Source organism: Mastigoproctus giganteus, chromosome 4 (genome assembly GCF_048544385.1).
Source record: "Mastigoproctus giganteus isolate SK-2022 chromosome 4, ASM4854438v1, whole genome shotgun sequence".
Classification (NCBI taxonomy): domain Eukaryota; kingdom Metazoa; phylum Arthropoda; class Arachnida; order Uropygi; family Thelyphonidae; genus Mastigoproctus; species Mastigoproctus giganteus.
This window is the reverse complement of record NC_143578.1, coordinates 38,272,332-38,296,291: the sequence shown is the minus strand read 5'-3', so window position 1 is coordinate 38,296,291 and position 23,960 is coordinate 38,272,332. Positions and strand designations below refer to the sequence as shown.

At 35.8% G+C, this 23,960-nt stretch overlaps 1 protein-coding gene across 6 annotated transcripts in view; it reads right to left on the bottom strand.

The window, feature by feature from the left end:
- Nucleotides 1-23,960, bottom strand: part of LOC150086632 (uncharacterized) — a 71,879-nt gene that overhangs the window by 2,467 nt on the left and 45,452 nt on the right. For 3 of the 6 annotated variants that reach the window (XM_090372650.1, XM_090372649.1, XM_090372651.1), the window contains 4 exons: nucleotides 21,532-21,672; nucleotides 18,081-18,221; nucleotides 11,611-11,757; nucleotides 11,166-11,315 (listed from right to left, as the gene is read on the bottom strand). In XM_090372650.1, the coding sequence (XP_090228776.1) occupies nucleotides 11,166-11,315; nucleotides 11,611-11,757; nucleotides 18,081-18,221; nucleotides 21,532-21,672 (579 nt within the window). The remainder of the gene's footprint in view (nucleotides 1-11,165; nucleotides 11,316-11,610; nucleotides 11,758-18,080; nucleotides 18,222-21,531; nucleotides 21,673-23,960) is intronic. The other 3 variants (XM_090372654.1, XM_090372652.1, XM_090372655.1) reach the window with 3 other exon arrangements.

The window sequence follows — 23,960 nt, the reverse complement described above, 5'->3', positions numbered from 1 at the left end:
TTTTATCCCACCAAAAAAGTCTCTGCCATCCATAGTTCATACTTTCTTTTTCCTTATTCATACCTTCTGTGGACTGGGAAGACATTTGCACTTGTTCAGTCCAGTGGGACAGTCCTGATCCCATTAACATTCCCAACAGGTTAGGAAGAATAGGCCTATGTGCGGCTATAATTTATACAATACTTGAACAAGGACAAAAGCTTTTCATTTCAAGAAAATGCTAGGTAACTTTTTTTTTTTTTTTTTTTGCATGGCCATTCAGGAAGCCATTTAGAATTTTGCAGTCTGTGCATATGCATCTCGAATGTAGACTTTGTACGAGTCAATTTCTGTAAATAAAATCATCATTAGCTTCTAAGGTTCAAAATTTAAGAACATAAATTAGTTTTATTGTATTGGTAGTATTAATGATTTTGATTCGTCTATAATTCATTGTCATGTCCATGGTGTTTATCTTCCAAGTAAATTCCATCACTTCCTCTATTGCATTATCTACTGATTTCAAAGCTACTTTTACAGTGCTGCTAATTTCAACAACTATAGCATATCCTTTGATGTCACATTTTATTTCTTATGTTGGACAGAGTACAATTATGAAGGACTCATGTGCACAAACTTCCATCCATACACACAATATGGTATTATTATAAAATGAAGCAATGGGTGTAGTTTGAATTAAATAAAGTTTATATAACATCAAATCAGATCAAAATTTTGAATTTTATTGCAGATTTATTTAATCCGTTCACAACTGAATCTGCCAAACATGCACAAGCTGGAGTAGCTACACTTTTTTTTTTGTGAAATTTTGAAAAAAACTGTTAAAATGAAAACTTTGTATAGTAACATCTCCCGAATCAAGCAACCTTAGGACTTGATCCTAACCAGGTTTTTCAATTTGCCACTCTAAGGTAATTATAAAATAACTTAAAAAAAAAAAAAACTTGCTATTATATTGCAATGTGATATACATGGTGTATCCTACATAAAGAAAGATGTAAGATACAGTAGAATAAAAAGAAAATTTTATCCTCACAAAATACATAGAGTAAGCTTATCTGCAAAAAGATCTAAATTTTCCAAACACTTTGTAGTTCATTTCACAAATATACGTGGTTTCATTTCTAATCTCAACGATGTCCATTTCCACTTGCAGTCTGCCAAACCCCCTTGTACTTTTTCTGACAGAATCTCAGTTATCGGTTGATTCAACTATAGCTCATCTCAGTTGCCCAAATTATTCGCTGTATGATTTTCCTTTCACCTAAATGGTGGTACTTGTGCATATGTCCATTCTGATATTCCCTGTCACAGACTTGGTAATTTGGAATCTCCTCTTTTCGATCTTCTCTGGCTTAGAATCTCTCTACCTCATTCTGTGAAATTCATCTGTTGTCTCTATTGTTCTCCCAACTCCACTAATCACTTGGAGCCCTTTGCCTTCCTCATTGCAATTTGACTTTCTCCAGTCCAACTTTCCCAACAGTAAGGTAATTTTCCTCGGCGATTTTAAATGTTCACAACTCCAGCTGGATCCGTTTTCTAGTCACACTGACCCAGCTGATAGAGATGCTGAGGCTTTTGCAATTACTAATGACCTTGCACAGTTCATTTACCTATAAGAATACCGGACAATCCTAACCATACAGCCAACACGCTTGATCTTTTTCTCACAAACAATCTTTCTAAGTACACAGTCGAAGTGATTGGTCTTTTTAGGCCCCCCTCAGATCACAACTCTGCGATTGTCTCTTCTCCAATGGAGCCTTTATCTCACAGCTATTCCCAACCTCATTGTTTGGCATTACAAGAATGCAAAATGGGATGACCTGCGAGATTTCTTTTCTTCTTTTACTTGGTTGAATTACTGTTTCAAAACTTCTGATGTCAACGTTTGCTCAGATCATGTAAGCAAAATTATTCTTGTAGGAATGGAATCCTTTGTCCCACACTCCACTTTAAAATCCTGTCCTTTATCTAAACCTTGGTTTTCCAATAAATGTGCTAAGGCTGTTCAAGAGAAGAATGTTGCATATCGTAATTGGCTTGTTTCCAATTCTTCAGTTTCATTTTCTGCATACACCAAAGCTCGCAACAATTGTAAAGCAGTTATTAATCAGTCCAAACTAGATTTTGAACAGGCTAAGAGTAGAAAACTTGCTTCTTCCCCTAATGGTAGCCAAGCATTCTGGTCTCTTGCCAAATGCTGTTGGCCACAACTTTTTCCCACCTCTGTCAAAACCAGATGGTTCTGCTGTCACTTAAGCCAAGGATAAAACTGACCTTCTAGCATCCTATTTTTCTCCCAACTCATGTATTAATGATCTTGATAAAACACCTCCCACCATTCCCAACACTCCATTCAATGCCTCCTGTGGTCTTCCGTCAAAAGGATTTTGATGAATTTGATGTGTGATTCTCCAGTGGGGCAAAGACAACTTAGTTGATTTCAATCCTAAAACTCAGTCTTGTCTTATATCTCGCAAAAAGGATTCTTCTGCTCCCATGCTCATCTTTGGTGACACTGATTTCTAGGCAAGTTGATATATCTCTTTTGGGGATTACCCTGACTTCTAATTCTCTTGGCACAAGCATATTACAAAATATTGCTTCCTCTGCATCTAAAAAACTTGGTTTTTTTCTTTCGCTCTCTGCGTTACTTTTCTTCCAAGCAGCTGTTCACTCTGTACAAATCGCAAATCCGCCCTACCATGGAATATTGTTCCCACATCTGGGGCGGTGCCCCCAACACCTCTTTCATGCTTTTAGATTCCATTCAGAAGAGAGCAGTTAGGTTAATTAATGACTCATCTCTGAGTCTGTCCACTCGCTGTCTCATAGACTTACTGTTTCTGCTGCATGCCTTTTCTACAGATACTTCCATAGGCACTGTTCTGAACTGGCTTCTAAAATTCCCACTCTCTTCCAAAGCAGTCCGAACACTTGCCGCCACCAGCCAACATCCATTTTCTGTCCAACTTCAAACTCACAGAACCAACTTTTCATCTTCCTCGTTTATTCATTCAACTGCCGTTTTCTGGAACAACCTTCTTTCATGTGTATTTCCTGAAAATTACAGTCTACGGAAGTTCAGGTCTAATGTCAACAAATATCTTCTCTCGTCTTCTCAACCTCCAACCCAAGCACGATACTAAGTACGATAGGTTCTAATACCTCTCATGTTTGGAGTTTTCATTAAAAAAAATAAAAAAAAAAAACCAATGTCAAAAGTTTCAGGTAACAGCTTCAATGAAATCCTGCTGTCAAAATTTAAGTAATAACTTTTTTTTTTTTTTTACACAATATATAAGTATCTATTATTATTTTTTTTATTATAATTAGCCATATGGTGCAAGGAAGCGCGAGGCCTTTGCTGCACCAGACAAAAAAAAAAAAAAAAAAAAAAAACCGAGTTGCCCCTGAGAGAAAGAGGGGGGGGGGGGAAGAGGTCAGAAATAGAAGGGAATCACCAAGAAAGAGAAGAATGATGATATCCAGCTCAGGTCCCTGGGTGTGGCAAGCCCATACTAACTAGATGTAAGCCCCTGGGGATTGCATTCACAATCCTCTTAGCCAGAATTTCCCAAACTTTTTTCAGATACGGATCACTTTCATACATGAGATGGAAACAAGTGACCACTCTTATTTGAGGTAAGGGGTTATGGAACCACAAAAAATATTAAACTATACCACTTATGAAAGTGGACCACTATGTCACTTTACTTTTAAGTGGCACCAAATCAAATACAAATGGATGAAAACAGTTGATGGTTACAAATATGACAATACAAAATTGCTTAATGAATGCATTAACACTAATGCTTTATGTACAAAGCTGGAGACTCAAAAATGTCTATGATAACTCATCACTAATTATCAATGGCTTGCAAACCTTGTTCAATCAGCTCTGAAAATTCTGCTTGGATGAATGGCCAACTCCAGCTAAATCTGATGCTTGATGAGAGATTTGTCCAATTTCATCATTCTCCTAAAAATGCTCAGAAAATGAGTATTTCTTGATAATGGACTGTCAAAATTTCAGAGGTTCAAGAGTAAAGCACTTTTTTTAAATCCACTTGTTTAACTTAAATTTTCTTGCCCAACATTAAAGTGAAATTATTGCCAAAAATCAAATCAAATCGAGAGAGAGAGAGAGAGAGAGAGAGAGAGAGAGAGAGAGAGAGAGAGAGAGAGAGAGAGAGAGAGAGATATGGCTAAAGACTTGCCCTCACTTCAAGCTACACTACACAAATTTAGTAGGATTGAATTAGAAAATTTTATTGTATTGGAATATCATGTCTCTCCCCACTTCACCCAGGAGGCTACACTTAGGTGAAGTGGAGAAAATATGTATGCATAACTATGACATATGGACAAACAATTAGCATATCAAGCTGAGTAGCACAATAGAACATTCAATAATTTGTCTGTTACTGCTCTGAAATAGGAATCAGGGTGGTAATAGACATCTGAAGGTGCTATAAAATGTGCAAACATATCACACAAACAATACTGAGTGACACTGTCTAAGAGTGAGCAATGCCTTTTTTACTGTGCATAAGGCAACATTATATACAGTTTATGAATCTGAAATGAGTTAGAAGCTGGATGGTCAACAAGGCAAAAATCACCATTTGTGTGGCTAATGCAGTCCAAATTGGTCAGATGGTGGCAATAATGGGTATTAGCATAACACCAGGGTGGCATCAGAACAGAGAAGAATTTAAGGAGAGGCAACACACAAGAATTGACAGGAAACAGATTGTCACATTCAGTTAGTCAGATTTCCATCTTAACACCATCCTTTGAATACTACTCAAAGACTTGGATAAATTACACAGATTGGCAGTTGAGGTTTAACATCAAGTGAAAGGCACTTCATTTGGGTAACAATAATTTCAGAATAACATACCAACTGGGTGGCATCAACTCAAGGTAGAGAAGGATGAGGAAGAAAGAAAGAAAAAAAAAAAAAAAAAAAACCAACTACTAGAGGCAATTGTAGGCTCCAACAAGAAATTATCAAAGCAGTGCGAACAGGTGATAATAAAGTAATGGTTGGGCTGCATCCTAATTGCTGCATAAAGGTTTGCAAGTCTCATTTTGGAATGGGTGGAGAGAAAAGCAACAATGTTAGTCAGGGTCACTAAAGGGTATGATCACCAAGGAAGATCAGAGTTCTGCACATTTCAGCATCTAAAAACAAACACCTCCAAGGAGACCTGATTGATGTAAAATCCAAATATTCAATGTTTAAGGCATTAAATAGATCAAATAAACTAAACATTGATGGCATCCTTATTCTTTCTTAGATGTACGAGGGTGGTTCAATAAAGAATCGCCCTGACTTAGCTGCAGAGGTGCCTTAGCCTATTGATTCTTGGCACAGGTTTTAGTCCTTCTCCATCAATGGGAAAAATGTGTAAATCTGCATGGTGGCTATGGATACTGGTTTTGTAGAAGTAGTGAGGTTGGTCTTTGAACCATGACTGTTGCAGAAATGAGTTCAGGGAAGTGGGTCCCCAGAAGAAATGATTTGAGGGAAGGAAACAAGAAGTCTGATGGTGCAAGATCGGGTGAGTAGGCTGGATGGGGCAGTATTTCATATCCACAAGTGGCCGCTTGTGGTGTTGCAATTTCAGAAGTGTGAACTGGGGGCATTGTCTCGAAGCATTCTCACACCTTTGGACAGCATGCCACGCCTACAAGTTTTGATTTTCTCCCGTAATTTTGTGAGTAAGTTGGCATAAAGGCACCTGTAATTGTTCTACCTTTCATCAGGTAATCAGTCACCATTATGCCTTTCTCATACCAAAAAACTATCAGCAAGACCTTTCCTGCTGATGCTTGGACCCTTGTCTTCTTGGGGGGTGGGGAACCACATGGACTGCTAAAAAGCAGTCCATGGAATGTCATTCCATGGACTGCTTTTTACTTTCAGGGTTGAAATGGCGTATCCAACTTTCATTCTGAGTGATTAGATGAGAGAAAGTCTTCATTTTTTTGGCACAGGGCTAACAACTCTTGTTATTTCTGTTGTCAATCAGCCTTCTGGAAACCAGTCAAAATGGGGAATCCATCTTGCACCCAATTTCCATAAATGGAGTTTGTATTGAAGGACTGTTTCAACAGAGCTCACACTAATCTTCATCTCCTGGGTCAATTCATGCACAGATATCTGGCGATCTTTCATGATTAACGACTCCACTTTTCTGATCTTACTGTCAATCGCTGAATGGGGATGACCTGTAATGGGCTCAGATTCTATCAACGTCCAACCACACCTAAACTGTCTATGCCAGTGCTTCACAATGCACTAGGATAGGGCTTCATCCTTATCTACTGCAGTCATTTCCTCGTAGATTTCCACTTCAAGAACAGATACTGGATTACAGCTTTGGCTTAAACTTTGTCCACGATGCTACTTAGTCACATGTTCAGCTCTGTAAGAGAAAAACAAATTAAGACGCAGGGCTGAAATTTTACGCCTTTAGTACAGAGATATATATTATGCTACACACAAAATATCATGATTCTGTGATATGTGGAAGTAGGTGAAGGCAATTCTTTATTGAACCACCCTCGTATATACAAGGGGACACAAACTTAAATTGGAAAAAGGACAATTGTAAAGTAGATGTGCAGCAATTTATTCTCATCCAGAGAGTAAATCATGTGTTGGAATAAACTTACACCTGGTGTTACCAAAGTGGTGAGGTTTTTTTTTTTTTTGTCCTTGCTTTTTCTCCATTATACAGTCTATTCCAGTAATTTGGGACACATCGGGACTAGTGCATTATAGCCCAATTAAGCGGCTGCCCAATTATCCGAAGTGTCACATAAATAGTTAAAAATACAATGGATCCCACTTTATAATTGGTTCACTGTACAATCAAATCGCATTGCGATGGACTCGCCATAGTAAAGTACTGTTCACTATGTTTGTTATTTGGTTTTTAAGAGCATTAGCAACTAAGGCCATATTGCTCCGGGATATGCGGTGGTTATTCCCTGACCTTTCCGCATCCTCCGTATTTGGTGGTGACAGGCTCGAACCCTGGTCTAATCCCAGAAGCGTGTGCTACGCACTGCTGCTCCTGCCCACGGAGGCGCGCCTCCACTATATGATGTGAGTAGGCGCTGGTCATTGTGATCACGTTTGTGAATTGAATTTTAATTCTTTAAAACAGCAATTCTAATTAGCAAAAATAGAAGGAATATTATCCACAGGCTATAAAAGTAAAGATATATTAAGCACAAATTTACCCTTTATTAACTTATTAAAAAATTAAATGTACGTATGATACGTGATAATTGGAAGAATATACATGACAATTGGAATAATTAATACGTACTGTAATATGTACATACAAACTAACTAGTTGACATTTCTGTTCATTGACATTTGTGGGTGGGGGGGGGGGGGTTAAAATTTAAAACAGTAAAAAGAGAAGCAATCAATAACAAAGAACATGGCCATACAAACTGCAAGTAACACGATACATGCAAGTGAGAACTGAGTAACAAGTTACGAAGCTTTAAAAATAGGAATGAAGAGAAGATTTTGAAAATTAATTTTTTTATATGATTGGAGATTCCATAGAAGTGTAAACACATTTCGCCATAATAACCCACAGAATTCCAGTTGTCTGTATTATCACAAATTCAATAAGATTGAGTTTACTATCAGTTTATGATAGATTGCACTAACAGAAAAGCCCAATAAACAGGTGACTGCTAATTGTTTTATGGTTGTGACCTCCAGAAATCCAAGCAAACCACGTGGTATGGTCGGAGACAATCGTAAGGTAATCTCCAGTGCTGCGGTCTCCTGCCCCGATTAAACGAAGTAAACCCTGGCTATTTTCTCAATTGGCTTCTGTGTTTTAAGATTTGTCCCAAATAAACTGCTGCCCCGATTAACTGGTGGCCCAAATAACTGGAATTCACTGTATATGAGATCAGCATTTTTTTTTTTTACTGTTTTGGCATGAAATTTTCATGGCTGGATGCCCTTCCTGACGCCAACCCTTACCCTTTATCCAAGCCAGGGATATGCGGTAGTCATTCCCAAACCTTCCACATCCTCTATATTTGGTGATCACGGGCTCGAACCCCAGTCTAATCAGAAAGTGTGTGCTACGCACTGCTGCTCCTGCCCACTGAGGCGCTTTTTTTTTTTTTTAAATGCTATATTAAAAAAAAAAAAAAATTCCTTCCTTGCATTATTTTGTCACTAATAATAATAAATACTGCTGTAACATGTGCATAAAGAAACCAGCTCCAACAAAGCCTCCCAACTTTTTCACACAAAGCAGTTCTGATCAAAATTAAATTACGTATTGCTTGGATATTTATTTTTAAGCCGACTCACATTTTCAGGAGATCATATTTCTGTTTGAACAGAAATTTCCGTGAAGCAGGATAGCGTGAGCAGAGGAGCACATTTCTGAAGGTCACTACCATAAAATAATTTTCAGTTCCTGGTTTATTGGGTTTTTCTGTTAGTGAAATCTAATTATAAATGGGTAGTAAAAACTCTTCTTATTGCATTTGTGATAATACCAATATGTGGAATTCTGTGGGTTTTTATGTTATTATGGTGAAAATGTTTCCCCTTCCACGAAATCTATCAAATAAAAAACAAACAATTTTCAGAATCTTCTCTTCATCCTATTTTTTAAAGCTTCGTACTTTAATAACTTTTTATTCCATATTTCACTTGTGCGTTGTTATTGATTGCTTATCTTTTTCATTGTTTTAAAAATTTCACAATCCAAAAAAAAGTCAGTTAACAGAAATATCAATTAGTATGTATACACTGATTGGGTAAAAATCATGGGATACCTATCCATTAATGGGTAGGCCCACCTTTCACCTGAATAAGGGCAGTCATATGGTAAGGCACTGACTTCACTAGTTCATGAAAGTGTTCCATAGGCATTTCCATTCATGCTTGCTGCACTGCTGTCCATAATTCAGTTGCATTCCTGGGTGGAAGATCCAATGCTCAATCGGCCCTTTCCACAGCATCCTAAAGATGCTCCACAGGGTTCATGTCTGCTGAACATGAACATGGTGGTAAAATCTGCAGAATGCTCTTCTAACCATGTTCTAGTCACCACAGCTCTGTGGGGAGGTGCACTGTCCCGCTGGATTGTCCATTGCCCTGTGGGTGCATGATGACCATCAAGGGATCAAGATGGTCTGCAACAATGGACATCAACCTGGACTATTCAGAGATGTGTCTAGACATACCACAGGTCATAATATGTGCCAGTTGAACATGCCCAAGACCATTACCAACCGTCCAACTGCCTAAACAGTTTCTTGTTGACATGATGGGTGCATAGCTTCATGCAGTTTCCACCAGATATGCACTCTCCCGTCCTCTCAAAGTAACTAGAAATGGGAATTGTCTGACCAGGAGACCCATCTCCAACCATCCAATGTCCAGTGCCAATGTTCTTTCGCCCAGTTGAAGTGTAGAGTCCTGTGTCATGGTGTTAGCAATGGGACACTGGTGGGTCGGCAGCTGCCAGAACCTATTGTAGCTAATGATTGCCTGATGGTCTTGGTGAAGATGTTTCTGGCACCTCCCTCATTGAAGCCCATGGCACTTTGTGCCACTGTTGCTTTCTGGTTGGCTGAAACCATGCGAGACAGACTTCAACGGCCACATTCATCCACCACCTTTCTCCGCTCACAGCACTATCCATGAGATGTTATTCCAGAAATGGAATATTCAATACTCTTGATACTGTTGAACAGGGATAGTGCAATTTCTATACCACATCTATGATAGTGACCCATGCAGTGGGCACCTACTACCATTCCTCTTTCAAAGTCTGTTAACTCATGACATTTATCCATACTGACATCGAATTACCATATATGTGAATGCAGTGTACCTATATACCTGCCAAGCGGTGGGTTTATCCTCTAGTAAGAGGGGTGATAGCATCACATTGCCCAGGAACCCCAGGAACCCAGGAATTCCAGGAACCCAGGAATTCCATTGCCCAGGAATTCCAGGAACCCAGGAATTCTGTCCTTTCAGTGTATATCAGTTCTATTTACTGTAATTATTTATTTATTAGAAATTTAGGATTTTTAAACTTGTGTTAGCAATTTTATTGGGTTACAACTTTTTTTTAGTGGTTTTACTTACCAGACTGAATATTTTTTTTTTAGTGTTCTGCCCCTATCCATATTTTTCCCATAAGCCCTGTTGTTTTTAATGAGCAAGATACCAACAATGCAGATATTTTTAGGAACACATGTACTAAGTTATAGCAGAACTGTCTCCACACTGGGATCAGTCAATCCAACCCCACAAATAACTAAGCCCCTAATAACTCACATTCTATAGTATGAACTGAAAACCTGTGCCATAGGCCTCCAAGTATGGGCCCCTCCAGGTTCCCACTGACATTAAGTCAGCAACAGCCAAATGAGCTATTATAGATATAAAATGGTGTTATCCTCTACAGTGGATGTGATAAAAATACTAGACATTGTTAACTATTAAGACCAGATGCACAGTGTAATGCGAACACAAAGGACAGTAATGTAAAGATATGCCATAACCTTGTGTAATTCACAAAACAAAAATTGTTTAAAAGCTGTTTAAGAACAGTCATTTATGCTGTACTGCATTCCATATTATTAGATTTTTAAATTTTGGAATGTAGTGTAGTGTAATGTACAAAAACAACTGCAATCATTATTTAAATTTGACTTTTGATTTCAAATTATAGCAATAAAAAAAATAAAATAAAATAAAAAAAAGTTCCTATTAAAAAAAAAAAAAAAAAAAGTCTTTTGAACTGATTACAATTCAATCACATAATATTAATAATTATTAATAATTGTTGGATAAAAAGCACAGAAGTTAAAATATAGGTAGAGTTATTTCAAACAAAAAGAAATATTTAAAATGCTTAGAGTGTAATTACTATGAGCAATACACCAGATGCAAACCAGTCACCACAAGATGATGCTGCCAAAGGATGAGTTCAAGGGGAAAATTAGGATATCATTTAATAAATAAAAATTAAAGCATAGAAAGAGTGGAAAGAAAGAAAAAGATGTATAAGCCAACATGTCAGCTTTTATGCAAGCAAGTTAGGTTGCAATAGCTCTCAAAAAGAAAGCAGTCTTACGTGCTCCTGCAGACGATCGTGCATGGCTTGCAACTGGAGCACTCTCTTTACTTCAGCTTCACTCAATTTTTGGGTAATTTGCTGCAACTTACAGTTCAAATTTTCAACATTTGTTTCACTCATCTTCTTTACTTCAAGTATATGTTTCTTCTGTCATACAAGGTGAATAGGGAATAAAAAAAGAATAACTTAGTAACGTGCATAACATGCGTTATAATTCAAAATATTAAAAACTAAATCATAAAAATAATAATTCAGTTAAGTACAGTTTACTGACTGCCAAAATTTCTTAAATAGTCCAAATTTAAATGATGCCAATGTGCAACCTAAATATTGCCAATAAACAAAAAGCAGCAAAGCATACAAGAGAAGAAGCATAAGCACGGACTAGCAACTATGCAAGCAAGATAAGTTTCAATAGCTTTCACAAAGGAAGCATTCTTACATGCTGCTGTTGTCGATCCTGTATAGCTTGCAATTGCATCATTCTCTTCAATTCGGCCTCATTCAGTTTTTGGCTGATTTGTTGAAGTTTACTTGAATTGTCAACGTTTAGTTCATTCAACTGACGAACTTGGAGTACATGTTTCCTCTGTGAAACAGAGAGAGAGAGTAAAAAATAAGAGATGGTAAATATTCATAAATGCCTGTTAGCTTGTGGAACATCTCAATAAATCAGATAAAATGCCTGTAAAACTAACTTTCATCATAATTAGGAAAGTTAATTTCATGACTAACACTTATTCATATAATAAAAACCAAAATTCCAGTTTCAGTAGAAATGCTCCATATTTTCTATAAAAATCTATTTAAGAATTTTATGAGCAATAGTTAAGTCTACAAAACTGCAAGTTTCTTATTAAAAGCCTTTCACCATATGATATATACAAAAGCTGCCAACTTGAAATAATTTTTAATCTTTACTCCCACCGTTAAATTAAAACTTCATTGACATAACTTTTATATAATCGACTTCCCATCACTACTTAAGTCTGAATAACCTAATTACTACTATAAACTTGCTACCGCAAAGAACATAACAGAATCTTTCTTGGAAGGTGCCTCCGTAGCCAGGTGGGAAGGAGCAGCAGTGCTTAGCACACGCTTCGAGCCCGTCACCACCAAATACGGAAAGGTCAGGGAATGACCACCGCATATCCCGAAGCAATATGGCCTTAGTTGCTAATGCTCCTAAAAACCAAACTAACTAACTAATCTTTCTTGGAATAGACAATGAACAAATACTTGGAATAGACAATCAACATATACCAATCTTAGCAGTCACACCAAAATTATATATTTCTATGCAATGTACATTTTCCCCTTTGTTTCTTCATTTTCATCCTTTCAATCACCTTTCCTGTTATACAACACTGAAAAACTGTATCAGGAGAGAAGATAGTATCTTATTTGCCTCAAAGAGCAGACCAGTCAGCTTTTCTGATTTTGCTGTTAATTGTAGTATTTGCCATTTTCTTCTGGTAAGTGGTTTTTCCTCTGGATTTTATTTTGTTAAGTTGTGTTATTTATTCTACATTTTAAAATAAGCACATGTATTATATTTTAATTTTATCTATGTGACTCCAAATCTTGCTCACTTTCACACAAAGGGCATAACCCTTTTCTTATTCTTTAATGGTTTGTATGGATTTCCAGAAACATTGACGGTTCATTTTACTGATGACTTTCTTGAAGAAATACTGGTGTCAAATTAAAAGTACAACTTTACCTCTTTACATATACATTTCTGCTATGCATCAAGAAACAATGCTGAACAACGGAATCCTGTTTTTGTTATCACTTTAGTCATCTTGAAGTGATCACAGTAAGCAGGGTCCATTGTGTTTTAAAAATATTTTTGGAAACTTGCAGTTTGCCTGAGGATTGGTTTATTTCTCTGAGCACAGTTTTCACCCAATATATCAGATGTTGGATACTAATGCAGAAAAACAAAAATCCTTCCATTCCATAGGATGAGAAAAATCATTTATTTTTTCACTTAAATTTTTTTTTTTTTTTATTCAAGAACATTTTCATTTGAGTTTTGCTTTTTGAATACCTTTCTATTTAAGCTGTAATAGTGGATGTGCTCACTATCAGAGTGTAGATAAGCTATATTAATAATAATTAGTTTCCTGAAAAAGATTTAAATCATTAACCTTAGCTACTACAGGTAAATAGCAACAATCAAGTTGTCTATATAAAATTACAGCAGCATGATGATCAGTCCTAATTGCTGCCAAAACAGAAATTAGCAATTCTCTTCACAACTCAAAAAAAATGTTTGCTCTTTTTTCTGTTCATTCTGGCTGAAAGCCGAGCTGTATTAAAAATTCTGGTTTCCGATTTCTAAAATATTTTTTGGAAGATCTGGAATTTGGAAAGCAGGTCCAGGATAACAAGGAAATTTCTTGTTTACCCTTAAGAAATACGATTAAATTTGTTGAATAAATGCACACCTAATCACCAAAATTTAGCACAACCCCACAAAACCAGATAGCAATCAATAATAGCCAAATAACTGAATCAGGCAACTAATGAAATGTTTACCATATGGCAGTAAATGGTATAAATAATATTTTTAAATATACTTCACTCAGGTCATCCACATTGATGTTTTGTTTCCAGATTATGTCTAGTTCACCTTTCAGAACAGGTGAAAGGAATATAAACCCATAACAATAGCGAAAGAATCATTATGCAGCAATACTACTAACAACTGGAGTCAAAAGGTTTTTTATATATACATAAATAATTCACTGCATGTTTCATATTTCAAATGCACTAGTTCACTTTGATAGAGTAACCAACTATATAAAAGTTTCCATCTCTTCACTTAGTCCATCTGGGATAGAACTACTACAAGAAAGACCTATAATTTGTTTTCGTCACGTGAACCTACTGCTTACCAGGAGCAGAAACTGTTTGCACGTGGGCCAGACATGTTTTAATAGGCAATTACTAAAAAAAAAAAAAAAACTGTATTATACATAAGGAATAGAAATAACAAGTCATGGCGTGAAATGATTGCATAATAAACAAAATATTGCATTAATGAAGTTTTTGCTATGCATCTTTCATGATTATGAAAATTGTCATTGCTTTGGAAAATAGCTAATCATATATATATAGGTACTGTCACAGAAATTTTAGAGATTACTGATGTAAAATATCTGTGAAAGGAAAACTCCATTTTCCAATTCAAAGTGGAAAGACAGAAGGTTAAAATTATTTCAAAATAAAGGGCTTAGCACCAATTTTTATGACAGAGCATCACAGGCCATATGAACAGGGTTTGCTCATCAAATCCATCACTGGTATACGTAAAAGTCTTTTCTCCTCTCATGTTAAATGCAGCTGTTCTCTCAGTGGCATAAAATGTTTTTTGAATTTCATTAATTTTCCTAATTAGCAAAATATTCGTTGTAAATTGAATTAAGGTTTTTTTTTTTTTAGCTCCCTTACAGATTATTAGATATGCTGTGGATGTAATGTAAATTGTGATCAACAGGTATCACTAAGAAATTAGATGGCTGAAACTAATGCTCATTAATAGGCCCGATATTAAAATCCTTTTATTGTAGCTTAGGGGGGGAGGGAGAGAAGTATGCCCTTGTAAATTTGGAATACAAATTCCCTGACCTTGAAGAGACCACTGAAACCAAACTTAAACAGAAAACACCCTTGCACATTTAATTCTAAGTTCTATATGAATACCAATAACTTGGTAAATATTTAACAAAATATTTCTGTTCACATTCCAGAAGCAATATGGCAAGAAGAATAATAACACAATAGTATCAGCAGCAACAGTTTAATAATAAGGGACATTTCTTGTGGCATATATTGTCAGTTTTTCATTTAATGGAAAAAAAATATGCATGATCCTGGGCTGAGGAGGAAGGAAAGCAGTTAATCTACAAAAGCAAGAAAACAAAGTACTGAAAATGCATTACAAGCACTGAGCCTAATCCTATTGATCAACTTTCTCATACTGTAAAGCAACACCTTGAACAAAAAGTGAATTCTAAAAATCAAATAAATGTTATATTACCTTTCAAGTTCAGTGTTTGCTACATCCACTAGATTCACATTTATCCAGAGAAAGATCTTATAACAGATTTGTAATATATGCCTAAAGTGCTACGTCTATCATAATGAAAACAACTTAAAGATTCTCAAAGCACGCACATGCATTTCTTAAAAGAAAATGCATAATATAGTAAAAAACCAACATCAAGCTGACTAGTTAAATAATTAGATTTCATAAACATTTTATATTAATATGTTAATATACAATAAAACAGCATTATGAATATGCAATAGTGTTATAAAAACACTTATTGCAAGCAATTTACTCAAACAATTCACTTTTTCACAAAACAGACATACCATCTCAGATCCATTATTTTAATTATGATCTTGAATTATAATTTAGGAAAGTGATTTGTTAGATGCAATTCACTGCACTGAAATTTAAAAAGCTTAAAATATATTTAGCAAAAAAAAAAAGCTTTCCTTAACTAACTCACCTATGGAATTATGCTTACAAAGGAGGTTAGGCAAGCAAAAGCAGATTACAAGAAGTCTTTGGCAAAGGATACAAAAAAAAAAAAAAAAAAAAAAAGTAAAGACTTCTTTACTTATATAAAAACTCCAGAAGGAAGTGGATGAATCAGATTGGTCCACTTCATATCGATGGTTTGATTGCTGATGATTGTGCTCAGGTAGCTGACAAACCAAATGAATATTTTGCATCTACATTCACACATGAGTTATTTGGGAAGGGTAATGCCAGAAGTTTATCAAACTCTGGCAGAGAGCTAAACGATTTTGTAATAACTGAAAGTGGAGAAGAAATTGCCGAAGTTAAACATAAGGAAGGCACCTGGGGTGGATAGGATCCATCCAACTATATTTAAAGGAAGCAGCAAAGTAAGTAAGCAAGCCGTTAGCTTCCAGGATGCCCTCATGATTATGAGGGCATCCTTGGACTCAGAAGTCCTCACAAACTGGAGATGTGCAAATGTATTCCCAATTCACAATGGGCAATTGAAAGATGACACGAGTAATTACAGACCTGTTAGTTTAACTTCTGTTGTGGGGAAAATAATGGAATCACTGGTTAAAGAAGCACTGCAGGATCATCTAGACAAGGCTGCAGCTATAGTTCAGACACAGCATGGGTTTAAGGGGAAGTCTTGTCTAACCAATTTGACTGGATACTATGTGGTTACATGCAAACTGGATGCAAAAAATAATTTTTATATCATATACTTGGATTTTAGGAAAGCTTTTGATACTGTTGCCATGGAAGACTACTGTACAAGTTGGAGCAGTATGGCATTAAGGGCAAGTTGCTAAAATGGATAAAAGGATGGCCGAGCGGGAAAAGACAGTGGTAATCAATGGACACTTGTCATTTCATGGACTAATGTTATAAGCGGAGTTCCCCAGGGGGCCATCTTGGGCCCATTGTTTTCTTATCAGGCTCAATGTCTAAGTTTGCAGATGATACAAAGGTCGGTAGGGTAGTTAATGACAGCAAGGACAGTACACTACTGCAACATGATCTAGAAAGGTTGTGCAGATGGGCTGAGAAGTGGCAACTGAAGTTTAACATTGAGAAATGCAAAGTGCTGCATACGGGTAGCAGTAACCCCAGAGTAACACACCAACTGCAGTATTACACTCACGGTAGTGGAGAATGAGAAAGACCTAGGGGTAATTGTGCAGTCAGATATGAAGTTTTCTGAGCAGTGCAGACAGGCTGCAAGAGTAGCTCATGGGGTATTATCAATGATATATAGGAATTTTGCTAGCAGGAATAAGGAGGTGATTATCCCCTTGTATAAGGCAATGGTCAAGCCATACCCTGAGTACTGCATACAGGTCTAGAGGCCTCATTTTAGGAGAGGTTGGGCTATTAGAATGAGTACAAAGGGCAACGAGATTAGTGAGTAGAACGAAGGGTTGCTGTTATGAAGGTAGGCTTAACGTCTGCAAATTACAGCATCTGTAGACTAGGCACCTGCAAGGTGACCTGATTGAGGTGTATAAGGCCTTGAATGGTTTGAGTAAGCTCAATGCTGATGGGATACTTCCTTTTGCTCAGATTCCACACCTGAGGAGGCATAAATTCAAATTGAGGAAAAAACTGTTGTAGAATAGATGTGCGGAAATTTGCCTTCAGCCAGTGGGTGGTTGATTGCTGGAACAAAACTTCCATCTGTCATTGTGGAAGTTGACAGCTTAAATAAACTCAAAGTTAAACTAGACAACCTTTTGCAGTAATGTATGGGTGAAATGGGAAGGTTTTTTTTTTTTTGTTTGGCTGATGGTAAATAAGCTTGCATTATATGCCTCTACTAATGCTAAAAACACCCAAAATATGGCAAGGAGAAAACATTAAAGCTTGAAACACAGACGCAAAAGGAGAATACTTTTCTTCATACATTTTCAATTGCCATTAAATACTAATTCACACGGGGAGAGAATACGCCCATGTCACTTGTGGGGAAGAACTTGTCTCTGGTTGGTTACAGGAAAAGTCCCTCCAAGCATCAATCCCAATAATCAATGGAGGTAGTAGGTTCTAGCTTTCAAATGTGTCATCTTATTTGAATATCAAATGCTTTGATATTCACATAACATTCATTCCGTCTAATAGAAATTTCTGTTCCATTGATTAGTTTATGGAGTGAGCTATGGGATTGAACTGAACTATCTGGTGTTTGAAATATTGAACAGGCTTTACCTAATTTATGTGAAATCTAGATATTTGGCTGTATAGTTCTCTTGACAACTAATTAGGTAAAATATGTTATTTAGATCACTAAATATACTTTGCCTTTCCATTATAAATGAAGTTCATATGGGTATCACATAAAAAAAAAGAACTATTTTTGTACTTACATGTTCTTGAAGTTTATCTTGTAGTTCCTTCAGCAGTGTCTCCCTGTTCTCTTGGGCAATTTCTAGTTTTTTTTGAAGCCTTTCTCTAAGCTGGGAAGACTGTTCTTCAATTTGCTTTCTCACTTCATCAATATGTTTGTCCTTTATACACATAAAAAGGGGTAAAAAATAAATAAATAAAAATTATTCAAGGAATATTGGTTTGCCATTATTATTTTAAGAGCATTTTAGAAACCTGTGGGGAGCATTTTGCTTGTCTCACTAATGGGGAGGGACACAACAACACATAACTAGTTGAGTCACACCAAGCTCAGTGATCAAATTAAAGTTGCCTATTTAATAAATATAACATTTAATTTATGGAAATACAAAATGTGATTTTGGCAGCTAAGTCTACAAATACTGCTCCTTCCATAACTCAAGTATCATTGGCACAAGTTCATTTGACTGCTCTTGTGCACTAGGGCTTGACCTATGGTGGCTTATACACAGCCACTATAGATCAGCTGTGAGACATTTTATATTGGGTAGACCAGTAGAATTTTGGAAAGACTGCATCATGGAACATGCAACTATCTAATTTTGTTTTGTCCATCCTCATTCCAACTTTACTAGTTTAAGCAGCAAAAATCTTAATCTACTTATTATTGAAGTTTATATTTGCTCATGCTTTCCAGAAGCATTTGAGATCCTCCATATTTTTAGATTATGGTTTTAATATTAACCATTGTAGAGAACTTGTATACACCCTATTATGTAAGCAACAAATCTTACAACATGAATGCTGGCAAGTTATGTGCATTCGTTCATACCCTCAACTCATCTGCTCCTCACTACATTAAACAATATTGTCGCATGGATATGTAAAAAACAAACAGTTTCCATGCCCTTTGTCACCTATACATGAGCATGGAAACTGTTTTTTACATATCCATGCGACAATATTGTTTAATGTAGGGAGGAACAGATTTAAGTCCCTTTATCAGCATCTTTACCACCCTGTCCTTTCATCCCAACTTTTGTAAAATTAGTATTTTAGAGGTCTAAGTTGGTATATTTCAAAATGTGTTTTAGTCAGCTGTGGCAAATTTAGTAATATCAATGTCATTCAAATACTCACAGATAAAATCCATTATAAAGTAATGGATTTTATCTGGGTATACTGAATATATAAAATCCAATTTATTTACTTAGAATTTTAATCTAACTTTCTTAACAGATGTTATCATAGCTATAGTTTTCTTCGGCATAAAAAGTCTCAATTAATTCAGAAAAACTGAATTAACTAGATGCCACATAATCACTATATTAAACTTCTACTCAGACATCTGGGGTGGTTTCCTAAAACCAAACAATTTTTAAACTTTTTTCCCCCTACTATGCCCTATTTCAAGATGGTCAAATTTGTAGAATACTTTTGTTTCAGAGAAGTCCATACAAATTGGTACCTATAATTCCATCATCAACTCAGACCTGCGTAATGAGATTGAACTTTGTGGTTGATGTAAGCAGAGGAGTGGTCAGAGCAGCTTATATAATGGCATGTTTTTAGTTGCGGCAGCATTTGCATAAAAGGTTTACAGAAAGGAAGAAGTGCTCAATTGGCCAGAGGACCTGTGAAGTGTTGAAAGGGCTAGATTTGGTTCACTCTCATATTTGCTCATTATCTGAATGATGGAGGAATTAAATTTAGAAGAACAGTTCCTGATTGTGGAATGAAAACAAAAAGGATGCATGTTTCTGCAAATATTATGCAATGTATTTTCAGTGATAAACAGTAAAGTTCTGTCTATGTATCTAGGAAAATTGTGGATAAAAAAAAAAAATATTTAGAAACAGTAACTGGTAATGGAATATGGTTTCAAGTATGACCTGGAAAAAAGCATTCAAGTCTGCATGTCAAAGCTACAAATGAAAATATTGACTGGATTTTGACAATGGCACTGCTTGTGCAAAATTTATCTCACGCGATCAGTTTTATTATGTGTATAGACAAATCAGCATCTTAAGATTTAGTATACAATGCAAAAGTAGTAAACTGTATATCATACCAATTTGCTTTTTCATCATGGAAATGATTTGAGAACATGCTCTATTCAGATCTGTCTATAAAAGTGATTTTTGGCAGTTTTCAAAAATCAAATTCACCCTCAAAGGACACAGATTTGCCACTAAAGATATTCAGAAGAATGGATTACTGACTCAAATCAAATGTTTAAAGTATTTGGAGCAACAGCATCATTTTAGAATAAGTTCAGTTATGTTTATTATGAAAATAAACCTCATTACTTTAGTCTCAATCTTGTACAACTAAGTAATACTAGATTGCAAGGTAAACAAATTAGCTGGTATGTTATGAGATGAATATCAAAAACTTTGTGCCAAGTAAAATATTCACTTGAACCTAACACTATACCTGAAAGCTTACCTATTTACCAAAAAAAAAAAAAAAATCGGTTTTGTAATATGGGTAATCAACCATTTCTGAAAACCAAAGCATACGTTCTTTCATAAAGACAGTCAAGCATATTTACAGTACTAGCTTTGGGAACTAGGTGGCTTTGTGTCACTTCAACTACAATGAGTACAGCATGCCAGCTCGTGGTGGTGATATTAGGCAATCTGCATGTTGTGTAGGAGGAGGGGGAACCCTAGAATAATTCATAGATTAGATAGGGGATAGAATACCTTACTCCTTCCACTTTAGATAAAACTAACTATAACCTAATTTGAAGAGCTATTTAAAGAATTTCTCCAGTGACAATAAGATTTAACCTAGACCTCTCCAAATGAGCAAGCAGTAATGAAATTACTATGCTGTTGCAAAGGACTTTCAAGTATTCAAAACAGAGGTGGATTGCTTTAGACTACTACTCAGTTGCAATGTATTGGTGCATTATCAGATTTGGTCATTATCAGATGTTTAAATTTGGTCTGTCAGTTTGTAGACTAGAGGGCAAAACACTGTCCAACACCATCTATTTGTCCTCAAGCCCCGATTACATTTCTGAACAGGAATACTGCAGTATTATTAGCACTGCATATAGTGTCATTTGAGCCCCAGAGAATTTTTCAGAGTAATTGAAATAGAAAGTTACATACTTTGAAGTAACCTATTTTTAAGTGTAAGGAGAATGCAATACAAAGTGCAAGAATTACCTGAATATATATCACTTTAATATAAACCTCACTCTAATCACTTTAATATAGTAGAGATAGTATACTTAAATAAATGTTAGATAAGCCAGTGTTTCTCAACATTCTGATAGCATTTTTTTTTTTTTAATTCAAAACAATTTCATTAAACCTTGCTAGTTATAATAAACCGAGTTCTAAACTTTATCCTTTGAGATTCCCCCTCAGGGATCATGATCTACCAGCTGAAAATTACCTAGTTAAAATAAAATCTTATGTAAATAGCTAGTATAGAATTACCATTAAGAGTTCTTACATGTTCTTTTAAGCGTTCCTGTAATGCAGCAATCTGTGTTTCTCTAGACTCAGCAGCAGTTTCCAACTTCTTCTGAATAGCTTCCAGAATTTCTAGATTAGGACTGTCTACAGTTTTTCTGATCTCATCTACATGCAAGCCCTAGGAGAAAAATATTCCATAAGCTAAATTTCATGTAAAAATTTATTAGAAGCACAAATAATTGGGCTCAACTTTTTTTTTTTTTTTTAAGCTATTACAGTAATTGTGTTCTAATTAAAACAGCACTATATTAACTGTAGTTTGTGATATGCAATAGTTTCATATTATAATCAATTGTGTCAGTAAGTAAACTACCCATGTTATTGATAAAATGGCAACAATTTTTTTTATTATTTATTTTTTTTTTTTATTCTGGTCAATTACATAATACTGGCTAACTCACAAAAAAAAGAGCCAAATTATTAACTTGGAAACCAACTCATTTGCTACACAGTAAGAGAAGGGGAGGGGGAAGAACCAAACTGGTAGAAAGGGGAAGGCTATTTCCCCCTCTAACTATTGTGATATTGTACACTACAAACTCTTTCTCAAGATGCTACTGTGTATAAGCAAATATACATATAGGTATTGTACTAGCTGTGAGAAGCAATTTAACAAATGTATCCAGAAGAGTGAAAGACACAGTGGGTTGCACAACAATGCACCACCCACATATTTCTCATAAAAGAGCTCACTAAACATAAAAGTTGCATTAATGCCACTATACATACCTGACTTTAATGTCTGAAAATTTTTGTATTTCCCAAAAAATTTAAATATTTTGAGGCTGTTTCTTCTGCAGCAAACAAGAGATTACTTATGCAGTTGAAGATGCTATCTGTGTGTTCCAGAACTGCTACCAGAAAATGTGTCAATGGTAATAAAATACATTAGTTTGAAATTACTTTGAGAGTGGATGTGCCTTTTAGTTATGTTAAATATGTGAATCAGGCCTTTTTTTTTTTACTATACCTTGTACAATCAGCATGATAGTTGTGTTCCTAGAAACCCTCGTGCAATATAAACAACAGGCCCTATGGGAAAAATAGGGTTATGTGCCGACCACCCATGATTGAACACACATTTGTAACCAAAACATTACCAAACACAATAAATTATCATAATAAAATACTTATGTATTTTATTACAACTATTATGTAATAAAATATTGCTAATGCTTTTGCTTCTATAGTAAGCAAACTTGTTTTTTGTTTGATTTTCTATCCAAACAGATGACAGCCATTCCATCTCTTTCAATTCTTGGAGTCTTAATCTAATGGATTTTAATTACACTTTGAGTTGTTCCTGCTATGAAAGTTGTTTTTATTTTCTCTGCATTCTTTGTAATTCTCGGCATTGCCTCATTTAGGTCTGTAGCACATGCAATATCACATGGTCTTTCATTTCGCTCAAAGCGTTTCACAATTTCATATTTTTTCTCTATCGACAGAGGCGGACTGGCCATAAGCCTTACCGGGGAAACCCCGGTGGGCCGGAGGCCAGTGTGATTTTGGATATAAACCATGGTATGAGGCCACTATAAATTTTCCGGGGCGAGAATTTTTAACCCAGTCCGCCTCTGTTTATCGATATTGCTTTTTTTTTTTTCTCTCTGAATCTGCAGTGTCTTCCTTTTCCAAGACGCTTCCTTTCCACACCTCTTACGTATTTTACTCATTTTTAGGGAATAAAGCACAATTACAAAACGAGGAGGCACGCTTGATACACATAAACAAAGCTGCGCGCGTGTAGAAACTGAATAAACAACACGGTAAAGGCAGAGGTACACTATTACCACCTCACATTTCACTAAAGCACATTTCTGGGGGTTACTACCATAAAACAATAAAAACAATTTCCAGTTGCGTTTCTGCTAGTGGAATCTGTTATAAACTGGTAGTAAACTATCTAATTGCATTTGCAATAATACCGATAGCTGGAATTGTGTTGGTTTTTACGTTATTATGGTGAAATGTGTTTCCCCTTCACTGATATAAAAAACAAATACATTTTCAGAATCTTCTCTTCATTCCTATCGTGTTGCATTCGGTTGGGGTGATTCTACGTTCGACTGCCATTTCTTGTAAACACAAAGGCGAATCGTGCATAAGCGAATTCGGTTTGTGTTATATAAGATATCGTTCCCTATTTATAAATCGTGTATAATCGAATTCGTGTAGTGCAAACACGTGTTATACGAGGACTGACTGTACAGCTAACCGACTATGTAATTCAATAGTGTAGTGAAGTGGGGAGAGCATTTGCCACTAGGTGCCAGTTTATGGGAGCACCATGAGTTAAAGTTAATTCTCTCCTACCTAAAGGCATTGGTGGAACAAGCTCAACTTGGTGAGCTGGTTCTATTATATATAGGGGAAAAAAAAAAAAAAAAAAAAAAAAAACAACTC